Source organism: Rhea americana, unplaced genomic scaffold (assembly GCF_003343005.1).
Source record: "Rhea americana isolate MKP2758 unplaced genomic scaffold, rheAme1 scaffold_15, whole genome shotgun sequence".
NCBI lineage: Eukaryota > Metazoa > Chordata > Aves > Rheiformes > Rheidae > Rhea > Rhea americana.
Genome location: NW_028185594.1, coordinates 6,905,054 through 6,928,949, shown reverse-complemented (window position 1 = coordinate 6,928,949; position 23,896 = coordinate 6,905,054). Strand labels below are relative to the sequence as shown.

The following is a 23,896-nucleotide window of genomic DNA, read 5'->3' as shown; positions in this document are numbered from 1 at the left end:
TGAAACAGCTATTTAATTTATAGTTCTGCAAGCTTCGCATGGCCTTGTATTTTGCAGTGTTGACAAACACTGTTTCACAGCAAACATGCTGCACTTTTTTCAGAGTTGATGAAACTTTCTTGGTATTTGTCTCTTACCTTTGCATTCTCACTATGGCCTGCTGCTTTGCTACTTCAGTGGACATGCTGTATATTTAACATTGTTATTTGAGATCTGCTTTGAGATTAAATTCTCTTAGCTTTGAAAATAGTCTAGATCATGCTACATGCCTCAATTGATTGCAATTGTGTGAAATCATTACAGTACAAAAAGGTATTAAAAAGGTAGCAATAATTACTTGTGATACTGCAAGTAAAAGCAAGGCTTGGGAAGTAACAGCGTGGTTTCTATTCAGAATATTACCTTGCTGAAAAATATGTAGCACAAAAAGCTTTTCTATATATTCATATAGTTAAATAATCTTTTTTTTTCTGTGATGAAGCACTGCATCTGGCTTCTCCCCAGCTGTGTTGGAAGCAGCCTGCTTCCATTGCTGCATGTTCAGCTGTCAGAAATAATAGTTAAAAACTCAAACCATTTCCAGTGTATGTTTAACAATAAGCTATATGATAGTATAATTATTAATAATAATTTTTGCTCTAAGCTATTCAATAGGGTACTTGTTTGCCAAGAATGAGTAAACAAAAATTATTTTTAACCTCAACATTTTTATTAAACAGTTAAGAAGGACAAGGTCACACTGATTTCACYGAAACAAGGAAAATAAAGATCTCAATCAACCTTCCTGAAACAGAACAGCTGCTATGAATATGAGCTCCTAGAATAAAATAAATACTTTAAAGATCTTGAAATACTGAGTGCTCCCTTCTCTCAGAGATCAGTATGAGCCCACTTCTTTCTTCTGTGTTACAGTAACAATTTTATGCTTCACATGGCAGGATGGGGAGCCACCACCAGTGTTTATGGCTTCTTGAATAACCTCACTGGTAGCTAGTTATAATATTGCAGTTCTTTCTTTGTAAATCTTTCCTAAAAACACTGGGCTTCAGTTTTTACTGTTTGATTCTTTGTACAAGATTGAGTATTAGCTTACAGAGCAATGCATCAAAGGAGAAAGGCAGACCTAATAATAGGCACTCACAATTCAAGTATGTCAGCACTGTTCTCAGAACAGCCTGCTGCCGGGYGTGATACACTTCGTGTCAGAAGTAGAAAAAATTCCATACAACTCTATACAGTAGAAGTCATGTCTCTGACCATTTGTAGAAAAAAAAAATTACATAAAACAGGTCTCCCTAGCACTGCAGAATGTAAGAGAGTTGATGCTATCATTTTTCTATCCGCCACAAACTTCATCATACAACTGCGTAAGTATACAACATCTTTCGAGCCATTCTCATGTTTCCACTGCTCTGATAAATAAGTGACAAGTTAAAGGCAGTATCTCTTCGCAAGTCTGTCTGATCAGTTTCTATACCCTGTAAGAAAATTGATTTTAAAAAGTTACCTATATGCAAAGATGGAATTAAACTAAAACACGAGTACTGGTTTAATTGGCATCAAGTAATCTATTCAAAGTTTATACAGGCTTTGAGTTGTAGAGAAACAAAAAAATAGTATTCTTTGTGCCCTCCCTCTGTAATGAGCTTCTCATTAGTCACCAAAAATTATATAATTACATACCCAAAACATTAGCTGTAAATGAGGTAGCCAGCTCATAAAACAGGAAAGTGACATCTTAATTTATGTTCGTATGTGACATATTTGTTTCTATAGTCAGACTGTGACTACTGCATGCATCTATTAAGTATTAAGTAAAAAGAAAGATTGCTCTCTAAACTTCCTATCACGTGTTAATGACTGCCATTTTCTTACTTCACTAACTTTGTTTTCTAAATATATTTAATTTTTCTACCAAACCATGCCACAAATAAACAAAAATTTGCTCTCAAACCAGACTTTTAAGTGCAATTAGGATCAACTGATACAGATCTATTACAGAAAAACCGTGACACAGATACATCTACTCAACTTCTTAATTTACTATTGGCTCATAATGTTCCAGCATGCTGTTTTATAGCAATTTAAAAACTGCCAGTTATAGCTTATGGCATGTAGTTTATATTAAATATGCTATATTAAATTCATCTATTTATTCAGGTGAAGTTGTTTAGCAACCTTTTGTTTGACCATATATTAAATCCTTCAAAATATATGATTCTTTGAAAGATCAGGTGATAAGCAGATTCGGGTTTTTAATCACAGAGAATTTCTGTGTGAATTAAAGGAAATTTAAACTACATAGATTTTATGTACTCATTTTATCTATGGTTGAAAAATCACTAACACTGTAGTGAAAAATCACTAACACTGACTTGACTTTATTCTCTGTATTCTCTTTATTCTCTGTACGCAACTTATAAAGATACAGTAAAAAAACTTATAAAGATACAGTACCTCTAGAACGAGAGGAGGAAGTTCAAGCACTTTCTGGTAATAGTGGATTGCCAGGTGCAGTAATCCCAGCTGGTGAAGGCCACGGCCAAGGTTATAGAAAGATTCTTGACATGGTCCACGCAGGTCCAAATACCGGTGAAGGAAGGAGAATCCCTGTACACACATCATGCACATTGTAAGTGTTCCCCCTCTGAAAGGATGGCAGTAAAATAGACTGGTGAAAAGGTGTTAATTGTTCGTTTGTTCTTAATTAAAACTTTTGGTCCTTGCTTCCCTACAAACCACGTGCAGGTTAAAGGCAGAAAGAAACAGTCATTCAGCTGCCATGGCACCCTGGATTTTTAAAAAAACCTGCTCTGGGCAGTCTCACACCATTGATGACCATAGCTAGATATGCGTGTGCATGTACACACATACACGTGCGCATGCACACATGACTAGCTTGTGTTCAGCAGAGCTGCCCATTTTAATGAAGACCATACAGCCAATGGAAAGGCTAGAGGAAGATTTTATTAAAAAATAATTCTTTAGATTGCTCCCCCTTAAAAAGAAGACAGACAAAATACCTTCGTTCCCTTTCTTCGCTCTTTGCCTTGGATAACAGCAAGAAAATGGTTTAATTCTACAATTTCTTGCTGAACTCCATGAAGCATACTTCAAAGTATAATTTCTGCAATGTAAGTAAGTTCATTCCTTGCTTGGTCTTCTGCTCCACATACATAAAAATTTACTCCAACACRGTTATAAAGAGACATTACTAGCAGATCATTTTTATAAAGCAGCCAAGAATAAAATCATTAAATAAAAGCATAAAAAAAACATAAAGCCTAAGTGCAAGGCAAGAGTCCATCTTTCTCACTTATTTAAACCAGCAGATGTTTCACTGCTGAGCCCACAGTAGAATTTGAAAAGGTGCTCAAACCCAGCAATCCCAGTGCTATGCTTTACTTTTAACAAATTTAAAGTGGAAGAACTCTGTAGGTGTTATTTTGCTTTTATTTTAAATTAAAATATATGGTCATATATTTAAAACAGATGACTGGCAGAATCCTAAGCACATCATAGTCTCCCTGCCAACATTAGAGTACCGTTCCTCCTATGCGTCACCCCGCAACCTGCACAACACAAGCAGAGTGCAACAGGGAGCAGCCTCTGTTCGGGTACCGAGGTTCCAGCAAATGTAAGACAGGGCAATGCCTAAAAATAACAGGTCCAGGCACCGGTGGAACAAACTGGTTTCACTCATACATTGACATGCCACAAAGCAAGACACGTTTTGTTTCTCAGCAGCAGCATGTCACTGCTTACCGGCTTGGGGCGTTACAGACTGATCATGAATGTTTGCATGATGACATAGGAATGGCTTTACCGCAGCGCTACCTCGTGAACAGAACAATGGCAGAAAAGGGGGCATAGAGTACTCTTTTAGATCAAAAGTCAGCATTTTATTTTACATTCAAGGAGCCCTGTGGGAAACTTAAGAAATTAAGGCAGAAGAGACTAATTCAGAAGGGAAATCTGCGCAGCCCCCCCCCCCTCGGCGCAGTAATTTACATTTCATTTTGCTATCTCTTTGGAATGTGCCGATTCTGTTGTAAACAGAAGCCTTTCTTTCCAGAGGCAACGTTGGTAATTAGAGACGATGATAGCTCCTTCAACACGAGGGATTAGTTTAGGCACAGATGATAGCTAATCATCATCATAATTTAGGTCACCAGTACGTCATTGTGGCTGAACTATCAAGGAATCAGAATAGGGGCAGGAGAGGATACAAAAATAATACCTAGTGGAGTGAACAAGAAATGAGACAAGAGAAGGCAAGGAACCATATCACCAGAGGGTGACATAAATAGGACATTTTTCAARTATATTATAAAAGGAGAACATAGCAGCCCAGATAAGATAGGCAGACTTATTAGAGAAAGAAGTGGCTAGAAATATTAAAATTAGGCCAAATTTTGCAAGCTCAAAATGCTTTAAAGTTGTATACTGACGTAATTCTTCTTCTTTTAAAGTAGCTGAAGACCTACAGCTCTTCTTAAAAAAGAAAAAAATCAGTGAAAGCTCCAATTTTTCAGCAACTTCAGAAATCATGAGCGCCACATTCTGTCTACTGGCAGGTCAGCAGCCACCAGAACTAAAACAAATTTCAAGTCAATGAAAAATACTGATGGAGAGGAAATGATTTCAAAAATCCTTTTAGGGAGTGATCAGCCTGTGGTTTATTGCTGGAAATGGCAGATTTAAAAGGAAAAAAGGAGGAGGGAAAAAAAAAAGAGGAGTGGAGATAGAGAGAATATAAGAAAGCTTAAAACTGAGGGTAGCTTGAACTGGAGTTTACAAAATCTTTACAATAAGAACTATACATAGGCACCCAAAAAAAGGGGGAAAGAGAAATGGAAGACAGGAAAAAAAAAAAAAAAAAAAAGCCTTTGAAATCTGGAGTTTATCTAAACTATGCTGTTTGTGAGATATGGCCACTTAGGACATGTGGCAGAGTTTCTACTCTACAACACTTTCTGGAAAAGAAATAGCAAGTATAACACGGCATTGGCAGAGGAAAAGGGAGAAAAAATCCAAGCTACAGCCATCTGTGATCAAGACCAGAATTACTAATATTTTCACAAACTCCTAGTAACTGCTAACAAGTCATTCTATAAACACAGTAGAATACGCTACTTTTAAAATAAAGGAGAGAAGATCCTGATGCATATAAATACTGTTCAAAACTATACTCATTTGTATTCATGTTCCTTCAGTTCCCTCTTTTGAAATGCAGTATTAATTACTGCAAGTTATTTAAACTATTTAAAAATGCTGTAGCCGTAACTGTTTATACAATATATAAATCTCAAAAGTCAGGACCCACTATAGGTAAAAATAGCCACATTAACTTACCTGTACTAGAAGAGCATGTCTTTTCAACACATACTTCTGAGAAGCCATGTGGATGAAAGTTAAGCCAATACAAAGACTGTACAGGGGTTCATCTGGGTTTGCTCGGAAGGCTTGCACATACTGTCCTAAAAGCAAATAGTTGAATGAGGATGTTTGTTTTGAAAGCAATCCCTGAGAATTTGGGGGGAGGAGAACTCCAATTATTCAAATTGGAACTATGAACTTGGAAAAGAAAGTGTTTAATATAACTAACTACATCAAAATGTATTCGTGAAAAGGGATTTTGTATTTTCAGCACTCCCTGGATTCTGAAGCAAGAGTATAAGCTGTGATAAAAGAATGTAAGCAGAGAAGAACTGAACACAGAAGGGAAATAAAGTCCTTGCTGGGGTTTACATCCTAAAGGTGTTGAGAATTACTGCTGCAAACAAATATACCTATTTTGAAAGTCCAGTTTCATTATTTTGATTGAACTACCACTGTTTACACCAGCTGCATACGGTTAGTTTTCACTGCCCTAGCCAAAATAATTATGCAGTACATTAGCCATAAACCCTTTGTTGATAAAAATCAGTATTATTCAAAAGCAAGAAACGGTAAGTGATGTACCAAAAGATTACCTCAGTGTGTAGAATCTAGGCCTATATGACCCTTGGTCCATGACTAAGGCTTTTATATAGTACAGTAGTAACTGCTACTAGACTGCTATGGAACATGTAYATGTAGACACATTTTTTGATTTTGTTTTTTAATTAAGAGTTCCCCAAACTAATCACTAATGCATGAAGCAGACTGCATATCAGCTACTTATTGCTTCTTTTCAGTGATTATTCATTTGGAGACAAAATAGTAAAAGGTGCTAAGCTCTTCAGTATGATCTTCATGGGCCTCTGAACCTCCCAAAATTTCAGATAGTATTTGAATCATGATCACTGCTTCTGAATAAGCACATCCAGGTTGCTTGAAGAGAAAACATCTTACGGGCTTTTCATAAAAAAAAAATTAGTAGAATTAGTTCTAGCAGCACACGCATTTGTATAGTCTTGACATTACAAAATGAGCCTTTTTCGTTAAAATGTCAAGTGATCAGTCATGATCAGTCATTAGACTGAGGATAAGAGTATTCCCTCTGAAGCCAGTAACAAATTTTCACTTCTTTAGAAGAAAGCAGTCACCCTTGATTCCCAAAAGGGACAAGCCATTTTGAGTGTGCAGGTTTAGAGCCTGTAACAGAACACTGCCAAGTCAAGAGAACGCAGCTCTCTGAAATTAGGTCTCCTTTAAACACCATCCAGCCTAGCCCCRACAAATGCAACATTCAAGGTAACTGCTGTGCATGAAACTAAGCCTTTCTTTTGTAGTTACCATGGCTCAGAGATGGTATGGAAGGCAACCGTGCAGACACCTCACAGCACGACTGTCTCCAACACATCTCAGTTGCGACAATTTCTTTCAGTCTTATTCTTTATTACCGTTAGCCTTTAATTATCTTTAAAAATTGGTTAGAAAATTTAAACTACAAGAAAGGAGTGTTAAAGTTGAAACATGCCTGCCTCATCTTTATTAATGAACTACTGAACAGTGCTTTGATTTGGGAACTAAGTAATTAAAGCACTAAATTAATGCTATGAAGCTGGCTATCATTTTCTGACATATGAAAAAAATATTTTCTTACAACTGTTTTTCTCTAGGGGGGGAAAAAGTCACTCTAAGGATAATTAAGAACGTGAGAAAGTTGATATGAAAGGAATAAAGAAACACTAACAAACTTAGCATTCTCTAATGACATTACCAAGAGCATGCTTGAAACTGCCAGATACAAATGCATTATGCCCATTTAGGACACACAGCGCATGATTATCAGGATTTTTCAGCATTAATCGGAGACAAAAGCGATGGTGACGGACATCCTGAGACTGCATAGTGACTTGATTGAAGATGTTCCAGAGCTGAGGTTTATTGACATTTTCCATTACCATTATTCTACAGAACGGAAAACACACAAGAAATGAGTAAATACTACACAGTAAACATTACATCTGCGAAAGAACTTCAGTCTGGAGAAACTTAAAATGAAGGACATTCAAACGGCCAATGGCAGATCAGTGAYTGAGGCAAAGTTTATAGTGAAATGCAAAACAAATGGTTCTGGYCAAGTGAAATAACCCACTGCATTACACTTTTTGGAATCAAAAGCTACCACAAAACCCTTTCAGTTTAAATAGGCTTATTTCTTTTAGGGAAATCTGGAAAGCATCAGTTTGGCTCTTTTAAAAATATTTTCAGCAGTTGAGCTACAGCCTCAGTGGAAGTAATTACACAAGAAATTGTTCTACTTTCTCAACTCCCCACCTGATATAATTGTAAGCTTTTCTGAAGTTCTTGTCCAGAATCGCAGCCGAGAGCCCAAAGTATTCCAGCTCCTTGCGTTTTTGCCTATCATCATAAAACGAATAATATTCCAGTGAGGAATCCACAAGTAGCTCTGCTTCCTTGTATCGGGACAGGTCACACAAGGAATATATAGCCTTCAGGAGGAGGTTCCACCAATCATCTTTTGTCAGAACACTTGTGAGAACAGCAAAAATTGCTGAAAATGAAGTCAGTAAATTGAGAAAATTAAAAACAAAAGAGCTAAACTCTAAAAAAAAAAAAAATTGAACAGGTGCATATGTCAAGCTGATCTCTTCAAAAATACATGAGCATTAACAGGTAAGATAAAGTTTGTTTGTTTGTTTGTTTTAAGAGAACAGTTTAATGCAGTTTGTAAAATTGCAGGAAAAAAAAAACCAATGAAAACTTGGGAAGAACTGACAAGAAGTGCACATAGTTGAAGTTATAAAAATACTACAAGTACTCCTAACACACCAAATAGTGCTTAAGAATTGCAACCTGGTCCAAACAAATTTGGACCAAAGTCACAACACTTAAAACATGTATTTCTACTATACCATAAAGTTGCTTATCTGATATTTGCTCTAAGGGAAATACTGCACCAGATGATCTCCAAAGGTCAAATTAAGTATTCTTTGATTCTAAGTGTTTTTTCCTGAGTGGGGATATTTCCCTTAAGTTATATTTTCTTCATTCTTGCTGCCTTCCCTGCCCTGTAAATAAAGCAATGTTAACATGAACTGCATAGATTTAGTATGCAAAATAGCAATGTTTTTGTTTTGTTTTTCAGAACGAAGGAGTTAAAATTGTTGCTTTGTTTTTAATAAACATTTGTTACCTTTGGCATCACAATTTGCTGTCTCTTGGTCATCATTATCAGAAATTTTATCCCTTGACACCTTAATCAGATAGAGGTGTCTCTCTCCAGATTTGGAGCTAGATATCAAGCACACCTGAGCTCTGCTCATTGCTACCTAAAAACAAATTTAAAGGCAGCATTTCAGATTACACAAATACATCCTAGAACATAGACAGCTTTATAAGCAATCCATCTGGCTCAAGTTGCATTCCAAAACAGTCTGCAACTTGGAAATACAATGAGGTAAAAACGTGAGAGAAGACATTCACCCACGGGTACTCCCTCTCCATTGTTTCACGCTCCAGTGCAAACCGGGCTATGCAAAAGGAAGACACAAACTCTCTAAAAAACTTAAAGACTTTTCCTGGGATTGGAATTTCCTTATCAAATCAAAAGYATGTGCATATACACCTAACAAGAATGATGCTTTCATGCCAGTATCATTTATAGAAATAGATGGATAGTCAGTTACCCAAACAGTGTAACAGAGGCTGTCTTAACCTGTAACCAGATGGATAAACTGGAAATCTAAATAGTCCCCTCCCGACAAAAAGAGCCCAAACCAATTAACATAAAACAACCATCAGCACCACTGTATTTACTGTCTGAAGAAGCTAATGTTTATTTGCTTGTCTTATAACAAGAAAAGATAAAACCAGCAACCTTATTTAAATAAAAATAATTTAAAAGAGATTTGTTGAAATACAACTTTATTTACATAAAAGTAAGTTTTAAGAAAGCGCTACGCTACTACAAAAAATGTAGAGAAACAGCTTAGTATTCTACATTAAGAAACAGGAAAAAAAGAATTGAAATGGCCATATCAAAAATTATACTCAGAAATGATGCTCTGTTTTGAACACTGCAGACATATACACCAGTATTACAGGTCCCTAGTATTAATAAGCTCACTGCAGGTTTTTTATCTAATAAAACTATGAAACTATTTATATAYTGAAAACATTAGTTTTCTTGACAAGTTTGTTCTTTATTTTATACTAACTCGTAGCTGTCCAGTATGTTAAAGCATAGCTGAAAAGATTAGCTTACCTTCAACAGCATTGCCAGCATYGTGAGTAAAGTATCTACGTAACCGTACATTTTACCTTGGGAATACAACAGTGTTGAACGGTGGAGCAGTAACTTTAATTCCTAGGCAATATTAAACATRGTTATTTAACCACTTGCACAAAGAGCAAGCTTATAAAATAAACACAATTTTAACTCAACACAGTACAGACAAGGCTGTAAAAATTTCTAGGAAGTTTTAACAATCTTAGCAGCAGCATATGAGACTGTCATGAACTTCCCTGCAGTAGTTATTGTTTTATACTCTTGAACTTCAGAGAGTCCCTGCACAGCTCTTACCACAGTGAAGGCACTTCTAGAAAGTGGATAATGGAGCCTCTCCTATGCCATCAGTTACAACCAGCAGAAGCCAAACAACGCAGCTGGTATGTAGCAATTACTGATCAATGTGATGTACAGTGACTGGTGTCAAGACCAGTTCTCAGTAGCCAAGAAGCTGCACATCACACCAAGTAATCAAATGGGACAGTGGAAATACCGATAAGAATGGTCAGGGAGAAAGAGCCTTGAGGAACCACCTCTGGCACTCAGTAACAAATCCTTCACTGTACTCCTACGGCTCACCAAATCTCAGTCCCTGGTCCTATACAGTTGGCATCTTTTACCACCATCACAGTTCAGAAGAACAGCATATCCTAATTTGGAAGCACAGAATATCTCACCCACCTGCTGAGCAGCGTTAGCATCCTGAGCCAGTGTATCTGGATCATACATTGGTTCTAGAGCCTCTAGAGCTTTTTCAGGCCGGCCCAGCTGCTGCTGAAGCGTTGAAAGTGAGATTCTTGCATCCAAATGCAATGGAGCAAGATCAACAACTTTGGCATAGCTCTCTGCAGCACGCTCCATGTGTCCCAAAGCCTTCAGGCACTCTGGAAATACCATGCACAGCACAATATGCTTAAATGGCAGAAATAAGAGATTAGAAAGCTAGCAAAATAGTTCACATCTTAAATGTTTCAGATAGTCTTCTAGTAAAAGCCACCCAAATCATGTATTAACAAATTCATAGTATTCAGAAGCATGCACTCATGCATCTATAGCGTCACTTAAGCAAAGCATTATCAGTTGACGCAGAACAGAATGCAGAATAAATGCTGTTCACTTAAACAAAAATTAAGCATTTTTAGCTGAAGTAAGTTTCAATCTTCATGAAAGACAACAAAATCCTCCAAGATCTTCACTAACAGGAGGTGGGAATGCTCAGCACTGTGCCACTGTATCATCTCTCAGGCCACGTGTTCAGCACTCCTGCTCCTTCTTACCTGCGTGCCGAAGCCAGACAACAGCCAAGTTGTATCGTTCAGAACAGACAAGGGCACTCAAGAGAGGCAGTGCTGAGTTGTATTCTCCAACATCCAGAAATGCCTCTGCAACATCCAGATACAAGTCGCCCATCTCTTCTGGATTTTGTTCCACAAGAGTGGTCAGAAGAGGCTTTAAAAAAAAAAAAAAAATATGGCCATGCACACACAGTTACAGTACTAACATTTCTTTAAGATCTGATTAGTGGAAGTTACGATTTTTATTCTTTTTACATTCTGAACTACACATTCTTTATTTAAAATGACAGTTTAAAAGTGAAAAATAGAGATCTGAATTTCAGAATTCCTGAAAAAGTATTGTTAGTCACATTTCACATCCTCTTCAAGCCCAAGGGGTGAAAGTGCCCCTCAGTGAGGAGCATAAGAAATAATTTTAATAAAGAACAGTTTTTAAAGTTAGCAACTTCAGGGCTTAAAAGCAAAGATGTGTTCTTCASTGTTCAAGAATAAACACAGACACATGCAATACGGTCCTGGGCCTGTCACAGCACACAGGTTGAGATTTACTGTGCTAATACTTCCACTGGAGGGGTAATTTATCTAGCTGATTAGTTAATATTTATAAAGAATAGTATTTCCACTATTGGAAACTCCACAGCCAATCTCACTCCATCATGACCGTGAAATAAATGCTAACAAAAGAGGTTCACTATGTCTCTGTCTGCAAGAGGGGAGGAAGCAGTAACTTCCCCAGCCCTCTCAAAGACCTCAGTCAGATCTTCAGTAACTTGAAGATAGGAAAAATTACTTGCTTGTTAATTAGAACTTCCCTCAACTTACATATTGGTCTCTACTTACATTGAGTGGTTCTAGGATGTTCAAGTGAACCAAGCACACCATCAGCTTRACCATAATGTCTATTGGAACCCCCTCAGGTATGCAGCAGCTAACTTTCTCCACAGCTGTGAGAGAAAAAAAAATCTTTCTGAACCCACAGGCTTTAACAAGGACTTCACGGAGCTCCACAACCTCTCTAGGCCATATTGGCTCCACAGAAATTATCCCACACTCATCAACTCCTGCAAACATTGGTGCAGGCACCACCTCTCCCCTTCTGTTACTTCTTCCCTGATAGCTGAAGCAAATTCCTACTTTCTGTAACTCTAATCATCTCACCCAAAATACTGAGCACTGTCAGTCTGCATTGATATCAACTGCAGGATCCTGTAGGATGTGCTCAGAGCACCTCTGTCTTAAGAGGTGCTTGTTTCACAAAGCTTTCCTTCACCAATTCAAGCACCTATACCCTCTTTTCCTTACTTTCTCAAGGAAATATCCTGTACTAAGCTATTTGTCCTTATTAAACAAGTCCTATGTATCAGGGATCTGCCTCTATACATTGTAAAATGCACATAATATAGAATATAACATCTCACCTGACTGCATTCCTTCTAGGTGTTAACACAACCATGCTACGTAAGACGAAGTAGCTGCCCAAGATAATGTTACCATACTAAAGGTCACACAACAAAACCTCATTATCATATTTCCGGCATATTCAGTCAATAAACCTCCATAAGTACCCTGTTAAAAGTTTTGCCTCACCTTAATTCTTCCACTAGACATTCACAGGTTTCTCAGGTTATAACAACTATCCTTTGATTTCTAACATACAGTTTCATTATTATCTTCCAAATCAACATCCAATTATTGCAGATCACAATGCAAATTAATTCCTCATTCTCTGAAGATCTTAAYGGTAAGCATGATAGTAACTATGCAACTGCTATTAAGTTTTTACAAACCATTAGAAAAATGAAAAATTATCATTGCAGAGTGGTTAAGTCCTTGGAAGACACTTTTGACTTCAGTAGTGGCCTACATTAAAAGCAGTTAAGTTCTGAGTAAGGCAGATTGTGTACAAGGAATCTTTCTGGATCAATCTCTATTTCTCTGCTCACAGAAATCGTTCCTGACTTTCGTATGATTGCAACCTAACTTCTGAACATATGATCCATTCACAGACTTGCATTAAATTCTGAAATTAGACTACTTACCTGTAGCATTGGATTCAGTAGCTGAATGATCTTGGCAGTCATCTACCGCTTCCTGGTCTTCCTGAGCTTCAGTCACTGCTTCTGTGTCTTTTTAAATAGAAACAAGTTAGTCTCAGTAACACCAACTAAGCCAAGATTTACTTGATTTTGAATCCATACCTCATTAACAGCTTACGGTTGTAAAAAAAATGAAAACTGCACATTATTTCGAAGTACTGTAGACTAGAAAGCACTTAAAATTATAAAGCAGCAGTAGGTAGGGGGAAAAATAAGCTTCAGGGTACTACAAAAAGCTTGTCTTAATAAATGACATATCTCAGATAACTTGACAAGACTGTGTGCTTTAATTTCTAGATTTGGAATAGTTTTACTCATAAATAATTTCCTAAAAGTCTCTGTCAGGACAGCTTTTTGCACCACATTCACTGCTCATTTACAATTTACTTGTTCCATTAGAGCAAAGAGTCAACAGAATTGTCTTATAACTACAAGGGGTTTGGACTTGAAATTGGCTGCAACAATTGACTAGTTTAATCATAGAACAGACTGCCTGTTTAAAAAGTTGGCATGCTGTGATCATTCTATAGCCCATCAAACAGAAGCACTTTCAGACCTGATCAATGACTTTCGTGAAGCAAATTGCCCTAAGAAGGCCTATTTTCTGCAAGCCAGATACAAGCTAATATCCCTTGACTTGCATACACCAAAACATTTAATTTGTAGTAACAGAAGTAGGACTTACAAAAAATAGCAGTCTTGGGTCAAAGTTGATATTCTTGACTACAGATGCCACTCAGCTTATAATACTTTTTTTTCCCAGAAGCTATTTAGCTGCATGAAATAAATGGCCTGCTGTGAATACTCAGTGAAATGTTTAGAACTTTAAAAGGCCTCCAATTGTCTAGAGAGCAGTCCCTGTCCTTCATGAGTCACCAGGGCTAACTGGACACCAGATAACATCTTACAGAAAGCTGATGTCATGCCATGTAACTCATTAAAACTCTGAAGATTTTCCAAACAGAAAATTCTGTCAAAACACCCAAGAACTAAAAAACTAAAGAATTATTCAATATTATATGAACAGTAGGGTCCTACTAGCCACTTGTTAACTATTTACCTTTTTTCTCCTCAGCAGGACCTTTTTCTGATACTTTCTTTTCAAGTACAATTCCTGCAAAATCTGTGATAACCTTAATGGGGAGAGAGGAAAAAAAAAAAAACAAAAAACAAAACACAAATACAGAAGAGTAACTTAGATCATTTCGAATATTTAAAAGGATATATGGGGGAACCTGCTCATATGGCAGTTGTCTTGGACAGGATTTCACAAAAGACATTGGGGAAAAAAATGCATAAGCTGCATTTGTTTCCTATGGGGTTAGTTGACAAATACTACCCCAGAGTTTGAGCATCGCATGTCTTTGTCCTTTTTTCAGGAATATTTAGATGATCAAACAAGCATCTCTTCAGCTAAATACAACAGTTATTTTCATCATAATTGGAGAAAGTATTTAACTTTTTAAACTTCTTAGACTGCCTTTTAGTAGGTGGAAAAGGCAAGCAAAGCACTAGTGAATAGTTACATTCTCCACAGATCTTTCCAAAGTGTGCCAAGGACTCCAGTAAGTTTCTTAGGTAAATACAGTTTTGCAAGGAAGCTGCATGGTCTGTTTCAGTTAAAAAGGACTATATACACTCAGATATTTTACATTAGTCATACTCCAGGACCTCATTAGAACTAATACTATTCAGCAGAGCAATTAATACAAAATAAAATCAAATTAAAAAAAAAAAAATCAAAGCGAAAACTCGAAAAGCATTTGCCAGCTGGGAGAAGGAAGAATACACCACTGTAAAGGACTGTTGGTCTAAGACTCAATGATGTCTGGTATTTTTGTCCGTGAATTAGAAACTAAGTATTTAAATCATTTCTATTGCCAAAGCAGAGCAATAAATAAACACAGAGCAAGCGACACTCAGAATAAAACAGAAGACTGAAATAAAGTAATTAACAGCTCTGTTTACTAGCTCAAATAGAGACTTAACTATCTAGGAAGAAGAAACACAAWCACAGGAATAGAAATGAGGAGAATCACCAAGAAGAAGTAATGGGGACAGTTCTACCTCCAAGTACTGCATTAGCAAACCTGGTATCTGAGTATTATGCACGCAGAATTGGCTATTTGATTTTTAAAAAGGAAGAGGTGCAGAGAAGAGTTATAGAAATTGTCTTCAGGCTAAAGGTGCTTTACACTGACAGGACCAGATCTAAATGAAATCTTGAGAAGAGGGTAGGAAAAAAACAAAAAAGTTGCTTAATATCAGCAAATAAGAACCTTCACAAAGAGAAAGTCTAAGCCATTAGTGTCTCTTCAATCTAACTGKGAAAGATGTAATAATGGTCAGATGTTAAATATATTTCTCTCAAAGCTAGACTAAATCAGCTGAGAAAAACTGCCTCAAAAGTGAAGGCAATTTACCACTGGTAGAAACTCGGAACAGACAAGCAATCTTCTCCAATTCCTGAGATCTTAGATTCAGGATATACTGTCTTTTTGAAAGGTGTGTTTGATGTTTAAAGCCTAAATTATTAGTCTTAATGAAAGCAAGCCAGGTAAAGCATAAAGATCTCTTTTTGAACCATCAGACTGTGCAGTCTCATCCTCTTAATGTTCACCTCAGGAAACTCCCTTTGCTGGTGGTACAGCAAAGACACAGACCCAACTCTGGCTACTTAGATCACGGCAATGGCTGAGGAGGAGAGAAAGGACCTCAAAACTTTCCATTTGGCACAGCACATATCCCCAGTTTATTAAATCAAGCTTTTAATTTCAGTGCTAGTTACTGCAAAACTAGTAGAACCTAGTTGTATCTGATCAGCTCTATTGCTATCGAAACACAACTACTTAAGCGCTACAGGAATATAAACTGTTCATCTTGATGGGCAAAGAGGTTCTGAACACTATATACAAATTAGTTCTCATACCGCCAATGCTTTGTCATACTGTTTGGAAGAAATATATAGTTCAGCTGCTATATTAACATCTTCCATGGAGACGAGGCTCTGGTGTTTAGTAAAGGCTTCTTCTATTATCTCAATAGCAGAGGTAACGTCATTGGCTTCATAATAACTCCTATAAAACATAGTCAGGAAATACTTATTATCTGAAATAACTGATAATTTGTTCTTTGAATGCCTGCAAAGAGATTTTCATATTCTTGTTTTTCTTTGCATATTAGCAAACGTTTTTATTAAAAATAACAGATTACAGAGACAGCAAGTTTTTTTAAACACAACTTGTGATAATTTTTATACATTTCAAATTACCACCATTATTTTTCCCCTACATGTGGGCACATTACCAGCTTTTCATTACAATATCCACCATCTTCTCCAACCTAATTTTCAATGGTGTATTCGATTAACCTGGTTTCAGAAAAACCCTAATAATAGTATTGTTAAAATACAACTCTTTGCATTTTTTGCAGCATCTTGCAACTAAGAACACCAACAGGCTTAACACTGCCCTAGAAACAACTTTCTACAAATTATGCATGAGATAGTAAAAACTACAATAAGAGAGCTACATGCTTTAAGCATAAGCCTCCTCTGTTTGAGGCAAGATTCTATGACTTGATCTGCTTTTACCAGCAGAAATGATTAGGGAGCAGATTTGTATTTCCTCCATGAACGAATCACAATCTGAAATACAAACTGTCAAACAAAAAATTAAGTGGCTTAATTGTGCTATTATACAAGCATGTTAAACACTTAGCTTTTCCACAAAGCAAGCAGAGGTGACTGTGCAAACAAGAACAGATCTGTTGGCAAAAAGATTTCAGGTTTTCAGTGATATTATGCAGAAATAAAAACGTATTACAGTTGTAAACAATTTTACGTTATGGGTATTTTTTTCAATAATCAGCATTCACATTTTATTTTCTTACTCTAAGAGAATACAAGACAATGCATCAACCCTGGATAATTCCCACAAGGCTTTGGAAGGGTTGCGATAGTTGGAGGTGCATGCCTATGCATGTGTGTGGGTCACCCCCAGCAAAAAGTCTGCAGTCCTTGATTTCAGCTACGTAGATGGCCTAAATCAGCTGCAAAGTTATTAGCATCAATTTTTGAGAAACTCTAGAAAACTGAATCACACTATGCGTAAGTCCAACTTACTTTGCCATGTCTCTAGCCAACTGCATGAAGCGYTCTCCATCAGAGGGAGACAGGAGATTCAAGATACGCCTGTAGCCATCCATAGCCATCTTATGCTCCCCCAGCTGTTCATACAAGCTTGATCTTTCCCACAGATACCGCACATTGGTTGCATCATACTTCAGAGCTGCAAAAACAAGGAAAAGCATATTAGTAAGTTAGTTTAGGATTCTGTATCCACCTGCCTGACTACCCAACCACCAAAGTCCTAGCAACATCAGAGTTTTCTCAGGAGACGTAAAACTTAACAGGAAAAAGCGGTATTTACATCCTGAAAGCAGCAACCCAGACTGCAACATACATATGCTATCGGTGAAATACATTCAACTAAGATCCTCTTCTTCCCCCAAAACATAGGATACATATAACTTGCTCACTGATAGAATATTAATGAACAAGTTATTACATCACAAGCTTTTCATAGGACAAGAATATTCTATATTAAAGATCCATCACTGAAATAACAAAATCTGGACAAGAGGTACTAAGGTCTGGGCAAGCTGCAGCAAACTAAATTAGAAAACAAAAAAACAACAACAAAAAGAGAAGTGATTGCTATTACGATACTAGCAACTAACATAGATTTTTAAAATATTAAAATAGTTGCTACATTACCTTTTGTGTAGCAAAAAATAGCTTGTTTAATATTGTCCTGTTCTAGTGACATTTCTGCTAATCTAACCCATTCTTCAGTGTCACTAGGATTTAAGTGAGCTGCAATCAGTTCAAACTGTAATGACTTCTCCATATCACCCTGATCTTCATAGATCATGGCAAGAGTCGAAAACGGCTCGTGAGCAAGAGGAGCTATTAAAAAACAAAAAGAACGATTAAGAATTATTATTTTAAAGACAATTTGAAAGCAAATAATTTGTCTTTCATTAGAATTATATGAAACGAATAACTCTTAAAAAAAAAATCTGCTAAAATTCAAGTCAAGCTTCTAGTTCCTTTTTATACACAAATAACCAAGCTGATCRAACCTAATCACAAACATTTATAGCATTTTATCCACATTAGAGGTTAAGCTGATAGACATTTATACTTTAATTCTACAAAGACAATAGAAATAAACTGKGTGAAGCTAAGCAAGGGCCCCAGCCTTTGCAGAATTAGAGTGCCAGGCTTTTTTCTTTAGATGCAAAACTAAAAAGGGAATACACTGAACATATTGTTACTTCCACCCTACATACACAATGACATTCCTTGTACTGAAGGTTTTTATTGTCAGTGAAGCCACATTGAGCTTCCTGGTGTACACAGCAATTTCATCTCATTCTTAAAACAAAAGATTCTTAGCATTCTAAAATACCTTGTCGAATAATTTCCATGCACATTAGAATAGCCTCCTCACGCTCTCCTCGAGCAAACCTGATATTGGCTTCTCCCATTAGACCCCTCAAGGCACGAGGGAGTTTGCTGCGAGGTCTTTTCTCCTAAATGAAAAGAGGACAATATTTTCACTGATGCTTAAGTTGTGCCCGAATTCAAAAAATATCAATCACACGTGTCTTTACATGGTCTAACAACAAATTATTTCAGTACTTCTGATACTAAAAGAACTGAAATATTTGCTAATTTTCATAACTAACAGAGTAACACTGATATCTAGAATAAATAAAACCTAGACATTGAAAAACTCACTTTGTTATTTAAGCTATATACTACGAACATGAAAAATTTTCAAATGGTGACTTGCAGTAATTTTCTAAAAAGCAAAGACACAGGAAACCAACTTAAGCAAAAATATTGTACACAGAATTATTATCAGGCAAGTTTCTCAGCAAGTAGCTAAAACCATACAAATTGCTACTTATTTACTATGCTTCAGTATATACAAAGAAGTTACATGAAGGTTCTGTAAGTTCAGATACTTGCTTTCATCATTTTCTTGGTCTCTCGATTAAGTACCATCTCCAACACAAAAACATCTCCAGCCGTAGGTTGCTCAGGGGTTTCTTCTTCTTCCTCCTCTTCCTCCTCCTCTTCTTCTTCCTCCTCATCCTCCTCCTCATTTTCCCCAAGCATGGATGCAAAGACACGATGGACGGATTTGCTGACACCATCTGAAGTCTCTCCTGGTTGAAAAAGAAGCAGAAGAGGTTTTCAATATAATCATGAGTACATACTATTTTATCAGGACAAGTGCTGAGTAAAGGAGTTCTGCATAATTAGCAGCCCACTTGAAACAGCTATTCTTTAAGAAAAAGGCCTGCAGAAATGCAGAAGAGCTTTTAACAATCTCTTTGGCTTTAAAGCTCTGTGCTATTCATCAGCAATGCTTAGCATCTCCCAGGCTCTAACATTTTTTGGATATTTGAAATGAGAGCAGGGAACAACACACTGAATGAAACAAGTTTATTCAACATTTTTCTCCTCAATCCACACAACAGGTGTATTAAGCAATTTTCAGCCACTGAACTAGCTAGATGGAATAAAGCTTTTCAGCTGAAGAAGCTAAGTGAATAGATAATTATACCGAACAATAAAGTAGCAACCAATTTTTAGAAGTAATTTAAAACAAGATCTTGTAACCACTCTATCCAAGATAATAAGTACCTTTCAAGGTACTGCATTACAGTTACTAATTGCATTTACAGGTACTAATAAGTACCTGTAAATGCAAAATCCAGATTATTAACATTTCTCAAAAAAAAAAACAAATTTTAAGAATATGATGCTATCTGCCCAAATTAAATATGCTTAAAATATTAAAAACTTTAACAATTTCAACATTTTTTTAATTACAACTTTTCATTACTAACTTAAGCCAGATTTATAACTGCCCACAAGTGCACTTTCACGGAAAAAGGACTAAACCCCACCATTTTTAAAAGGTACCACTTCATCTACTAGACACCAAAGTATGCAGTGTTGAAAGGTTTCAATTGGGGGATTAGTCAACTGAAGTTTTGATAGAGGTAGACCCACAATATAAAGTTGGGACTGAAAAACAGATCTGTCTATCAGGTATTTTTATGGCAGCATACTCCTGCACAAGAGGGTCTTGCTATTACATCACAGTTAATGTGTTTGAAAGCCTTTAAAAAAACTGGTTGTTTCCATTCTGACTTAAATATATTAAGTATCTAAAGGAAAAAGAAAAAAGAGAGTCTGGTTCTAATGGTAGCTCTTTAAATAACAATAAATGTTATCCAGGCTTCCTGGGTTCTAAAGGCTGCTCTTGACATTTTTGTGTTCTCTGTAATTAGTTCAGAAATAACACTATTGCGTAAGTGTATTAGGATATGTGTTTTTTCTTACATAAATATTGTGTGCATTAAAAAAATGTATAATTGAACAATTAGAATATAGAGTAGAAGACAGCAGCTTGGAAGTATTTCAGAAACATCAGCAAAAAGAAGGGATCAGTATGGAAACTAAGAGATCTACCTCCAACAAGATTGCTAATGTTCACTTACTGTGTTTCTAGGATGAGTTCTGGCCACACTTTTGGAATGGAGGTATCTGTGAGACATGTTTTATGTGAGGTAATTCAAAGTTTGGGGGKTTTTTTGATACTTGAAAGAAAAGACACTGGAGAATGATGAGAATTTGCAGTAAAATTAGTAAGAGGAGTCCAAGAACCAACACCAAGAGATCAAAAATTGCAGTTTGCTATTTCATAGTATTGGCAATTCCATGAGAATATGGGGAGGACATGGAGTACAGCTTTTAAAAAGACGTTTGAAACAGGCTGCAGTACTCTAAGTTCAAAGCTCAATTCCAGAACTCGAGGCCCTGGTACAAACTAAATAAGCAAAGAAGTGCTTTTCCTACCCTTCCTGCAAGTTCAGAAAAGAAGTTGAGGTTATTTTGGCAAGGGATTTGAAGGAGATATTACCACTCCAGGAACCGCATAAAGAAAGCCAGCCAAAGAGAAAAAGGAAAGAAAATAYTCTAGAATCTCTAAACAGGTCAAAGGATTGGGGGGGAGGAGGCAGGAAGCAGGCAGCTCATAGCTCATTACACATATTTTCTTTCACTTTAGATGAAAGTAGCAGAAGATAATACTCATATAGTAGAATCAGATATTATGAAAAACCTGAAAGCTCAGCCAGGAAGACTAGCAAAGAGATGAAGAAGGGAAAAACACAACAAAACACCCCTAGAAGAACCTGAGACAACTTAAAAACCTCAAAATGTATTTGTAACTGTAGAGAGAGCCAAAAACAGAGACCAAACAATTGAGATGTCAGGAGTGGAACACATGGGAGAGTCTTCCAGAAAAAGGTGACTGTGACTGTCTAAATCCTGCCCTTTAAAGGCACTGAACAAAATGAAAGCATTGATATGAATCAAAATATTAAACAAAGATGGACATTCTAATAACGTGTTTCAATATCCATAAGCTCAAAGCAGCAGCCAGGTATTTATACAAATTCAAGTCAAAGAGCAGGTTCTTAAAATGATCTTTTAGAAATGTTTTCCATTAAAATTATCCTGTTAAAATTTACCGTCTGTTTCATCCTGACTTTGGGATTTCCCAGATCCTTTTCCAGATGAAGATGGAGCATCTATGTCTTCTGTGTTTTCCTCAGCAGATGCATTTTCTCCATCCTACACACACCAATAACGTTAGTTATAAGCTTTGCAGTATCAGTCGTCACATTTTCCTGATTTTTACAATTGTCATTTAGACTACAAGTTTCCAACTTTTGCACTGCTAGTGAAACAGATGGAAAAAACACTATATCTTTAAAGTAACAAGAAACAACATTATTTAAATGTTTATAATCAAAGTGAAGTGATTCAGAAGCTGACTATTCACACTTGTTCTGATCGAAGCAGTGAGTTTGTTGCTCATTTGACATTACAGTGAAGTAAGATGACATGGTTGATTAAACATGTTACAAATGCTTTCAGGAGCCTGCCTTTTTTAATCATGAAGTGAAATATCAAAATAACGCTTCCGAATGCAGTAAGAAGGTTGCCCTGAAAAATCCCTTTTCCTTTCATGATGGCCAAGTTCTGCTGAACTCTCTCTTTGAAAGTTAAGAAACACAGAAATTAAGTCATATTCTGACAAGAAGACGGCAAAGTTAACTACCACWCTCCCTTCAGTCAAACATACAGAATTCCTCCTAGAATTGTAGTTTCATCAGTTTACTTTTAAGCACAAAGCCATGCCTCTCTCTACTCCTGCCAAGAAATCTCAATGACTGCTAAAAGGGGTCAGACTAGATCTCTTCCTCTGATCACATACTCAGGATGGTGGGGAAGCAGTAGTGACATACACAAGATGACTTTATACTAAAACCTGTTTCAGTTCATTCCTCCAGTCTAACCCAGAAGAATGTAATAAGGGTGCCTGCAGGTAACTCCTGCTAGCTCCAGGGAGGCAAGCTACACTAGCACAAACTAAAATACTGTATTCTCCGTTTTTCAGAGGTTTCAAATTCTCCTGAATAACATGTCCCACCAGAACCTAATAACTTTTAAAAATTATTTTCTTGGCTTTTTTTAATAGAAATTAATAATTACGTAGACAGATGTAATTAAAAATGAAGCACAGCAGCATTTAACAAAAATCTATGCAACTAAAAGTGTGCAAGCCACGCAATTCCTTAAGTGACCTGCATCTTGCCAAATGCTCTGATGTAGGTGAAATACTAAAAAACCTGCAGTCTGACTCATCCGTAGTATACAACTGCTAACAGTAAAGACAGCGGATTCACTGACACGTCTCCGTCCTAAAAGGCGAAGTTTCACCCGCAGGAGCTATAATCTGGAGCTTAAGGAGGGAGGCAAAACTCCTTCTCCTCCGAAGCCCGTGTCCCGCCGGGCGGGGCAGGCCGGGGCAGACGCACCTTCTCGTGGCTCTTGCGCTCCTCCCGCCGCCGCTCGAACTCCTCGAAGGAGATCTTGCCCTCCAGGTAGTCGATCAGCTCGGGGCTGAAGCCCGACATCGCGTCAGCACGCCCCAGGTACAGCCACAGCAAACGGAAGGGGACTCGTTCGGTGAAGGACCCGAGTCCCTCCCGTAATCGCGCCCCRGCGCGCCCCGCGCCCTCGCGCAGTAGTTCCGCGCCGCGCCGCGGCTGAGCGCCGCCCGGGAGAACCGTTGCCCAGTGCCCTCCCCACGACCACCTCCTAATTCTGCCACCCCTTCGGCAGCCTCAGCGCCTTGCCCGGCAGGCCCGGGCTGACGCTCCTGCCCTGGGGTATGAAATACCAGTCCTTCGGGATCGGGCAGCCAAAACATTTTGGCTTCAACCGGAGGGTTTCCGAACACAGCGACCGTCCTGGGCCGGGGGCAGCCGGGAGCCACATGGCTACCCGCCTCTCCTGTACTTGCTGCCTTAGGGAGACAAAACGCGTAAACTCCGCCTTTCCTTGCGCTCAGACCCGCTGCCGAGCTTCGCCCTCGCGACGGCCCCGGCCGTTGGGGGCGCGCGGGGCGGGAGCGGCCGTTGGGGGCGGGAGCGGCCGTTGGGGGCGGGCGGGGCGGGAGCGGCCGTTGGGGGCGGGAGCGGCCGTTGGGGGCGGGAGCGGCCGTTGGGGGCGGTGCATCCCCAAGAGGAAAGGGAGGAGGAGAGAGGACTAGACACATTTGGAGAAGTTTCTGTCAAGGAGGGTTATTTTGTTGAATTCCTGTAAAAGTCTCCAAAGACCTCTAATGAAACAATCTCTTAAAAAAATCACTTTAAAAATGTTATGG

General features: G+C 37.8%; 1 protein-coding gene across 2 annotated transcripts; it reads right to left on the bottom strand.

The window, feature by feature from the left end:
• Positions 1-687: 687 nt before the first annotated feature.
• On the bottom strand, positions 688-23,653 carry GTF3C3 (general transcription factor IIIC subunit 3). 2 transcript variants are annotated; one of them, XM_085299487.1, is made up of 19 exons: positions 23,046-23,653; positions 21,693-21,795; positions 19,114-19,313; positions 18,548-18,671; positions 17,851-18,042; positions 17,197-17,362; positions 16,003-16,150; positions 14,134-14,206; positions 13,017-13,103; positions 11,818-11,921; positions 10,960-11,131; positions 10,364-10,566; positions 9,659-9,760; positions 8,588-8,723; positions 7,708-7,945; positions 7,148-7,338; positions 5,356-5,480; positions 2,458-2,610; positions 688-1,478 (listed from the first exon to the last, which is right to left on the bottom strand). In XM_085299487.1, the coding sequence occupies exons 1-19, from the start codon at positions 23,142-23,144 to the stop codon at positions 1,356-1,358; spliced, it is 2,739 nt and encodes a 912-aa protein (XP_085155613.1). In that variant the 5' UTR covers positions 23,145-23,653; the 3' UTR covers positions 688-1,355. The 2 variants fall into 2 exon arrangements, with proteins under 2 accessions (XP_085155613.1, XP_085155614.1); XM_085299488.1 differs by lacking the exon at positions 688-1,478 and having other exon boundaries at positions 2,474-2,647.
• Between the last annotated feature and the right edge of the window lie 243 nt (positions 23,654-23,896).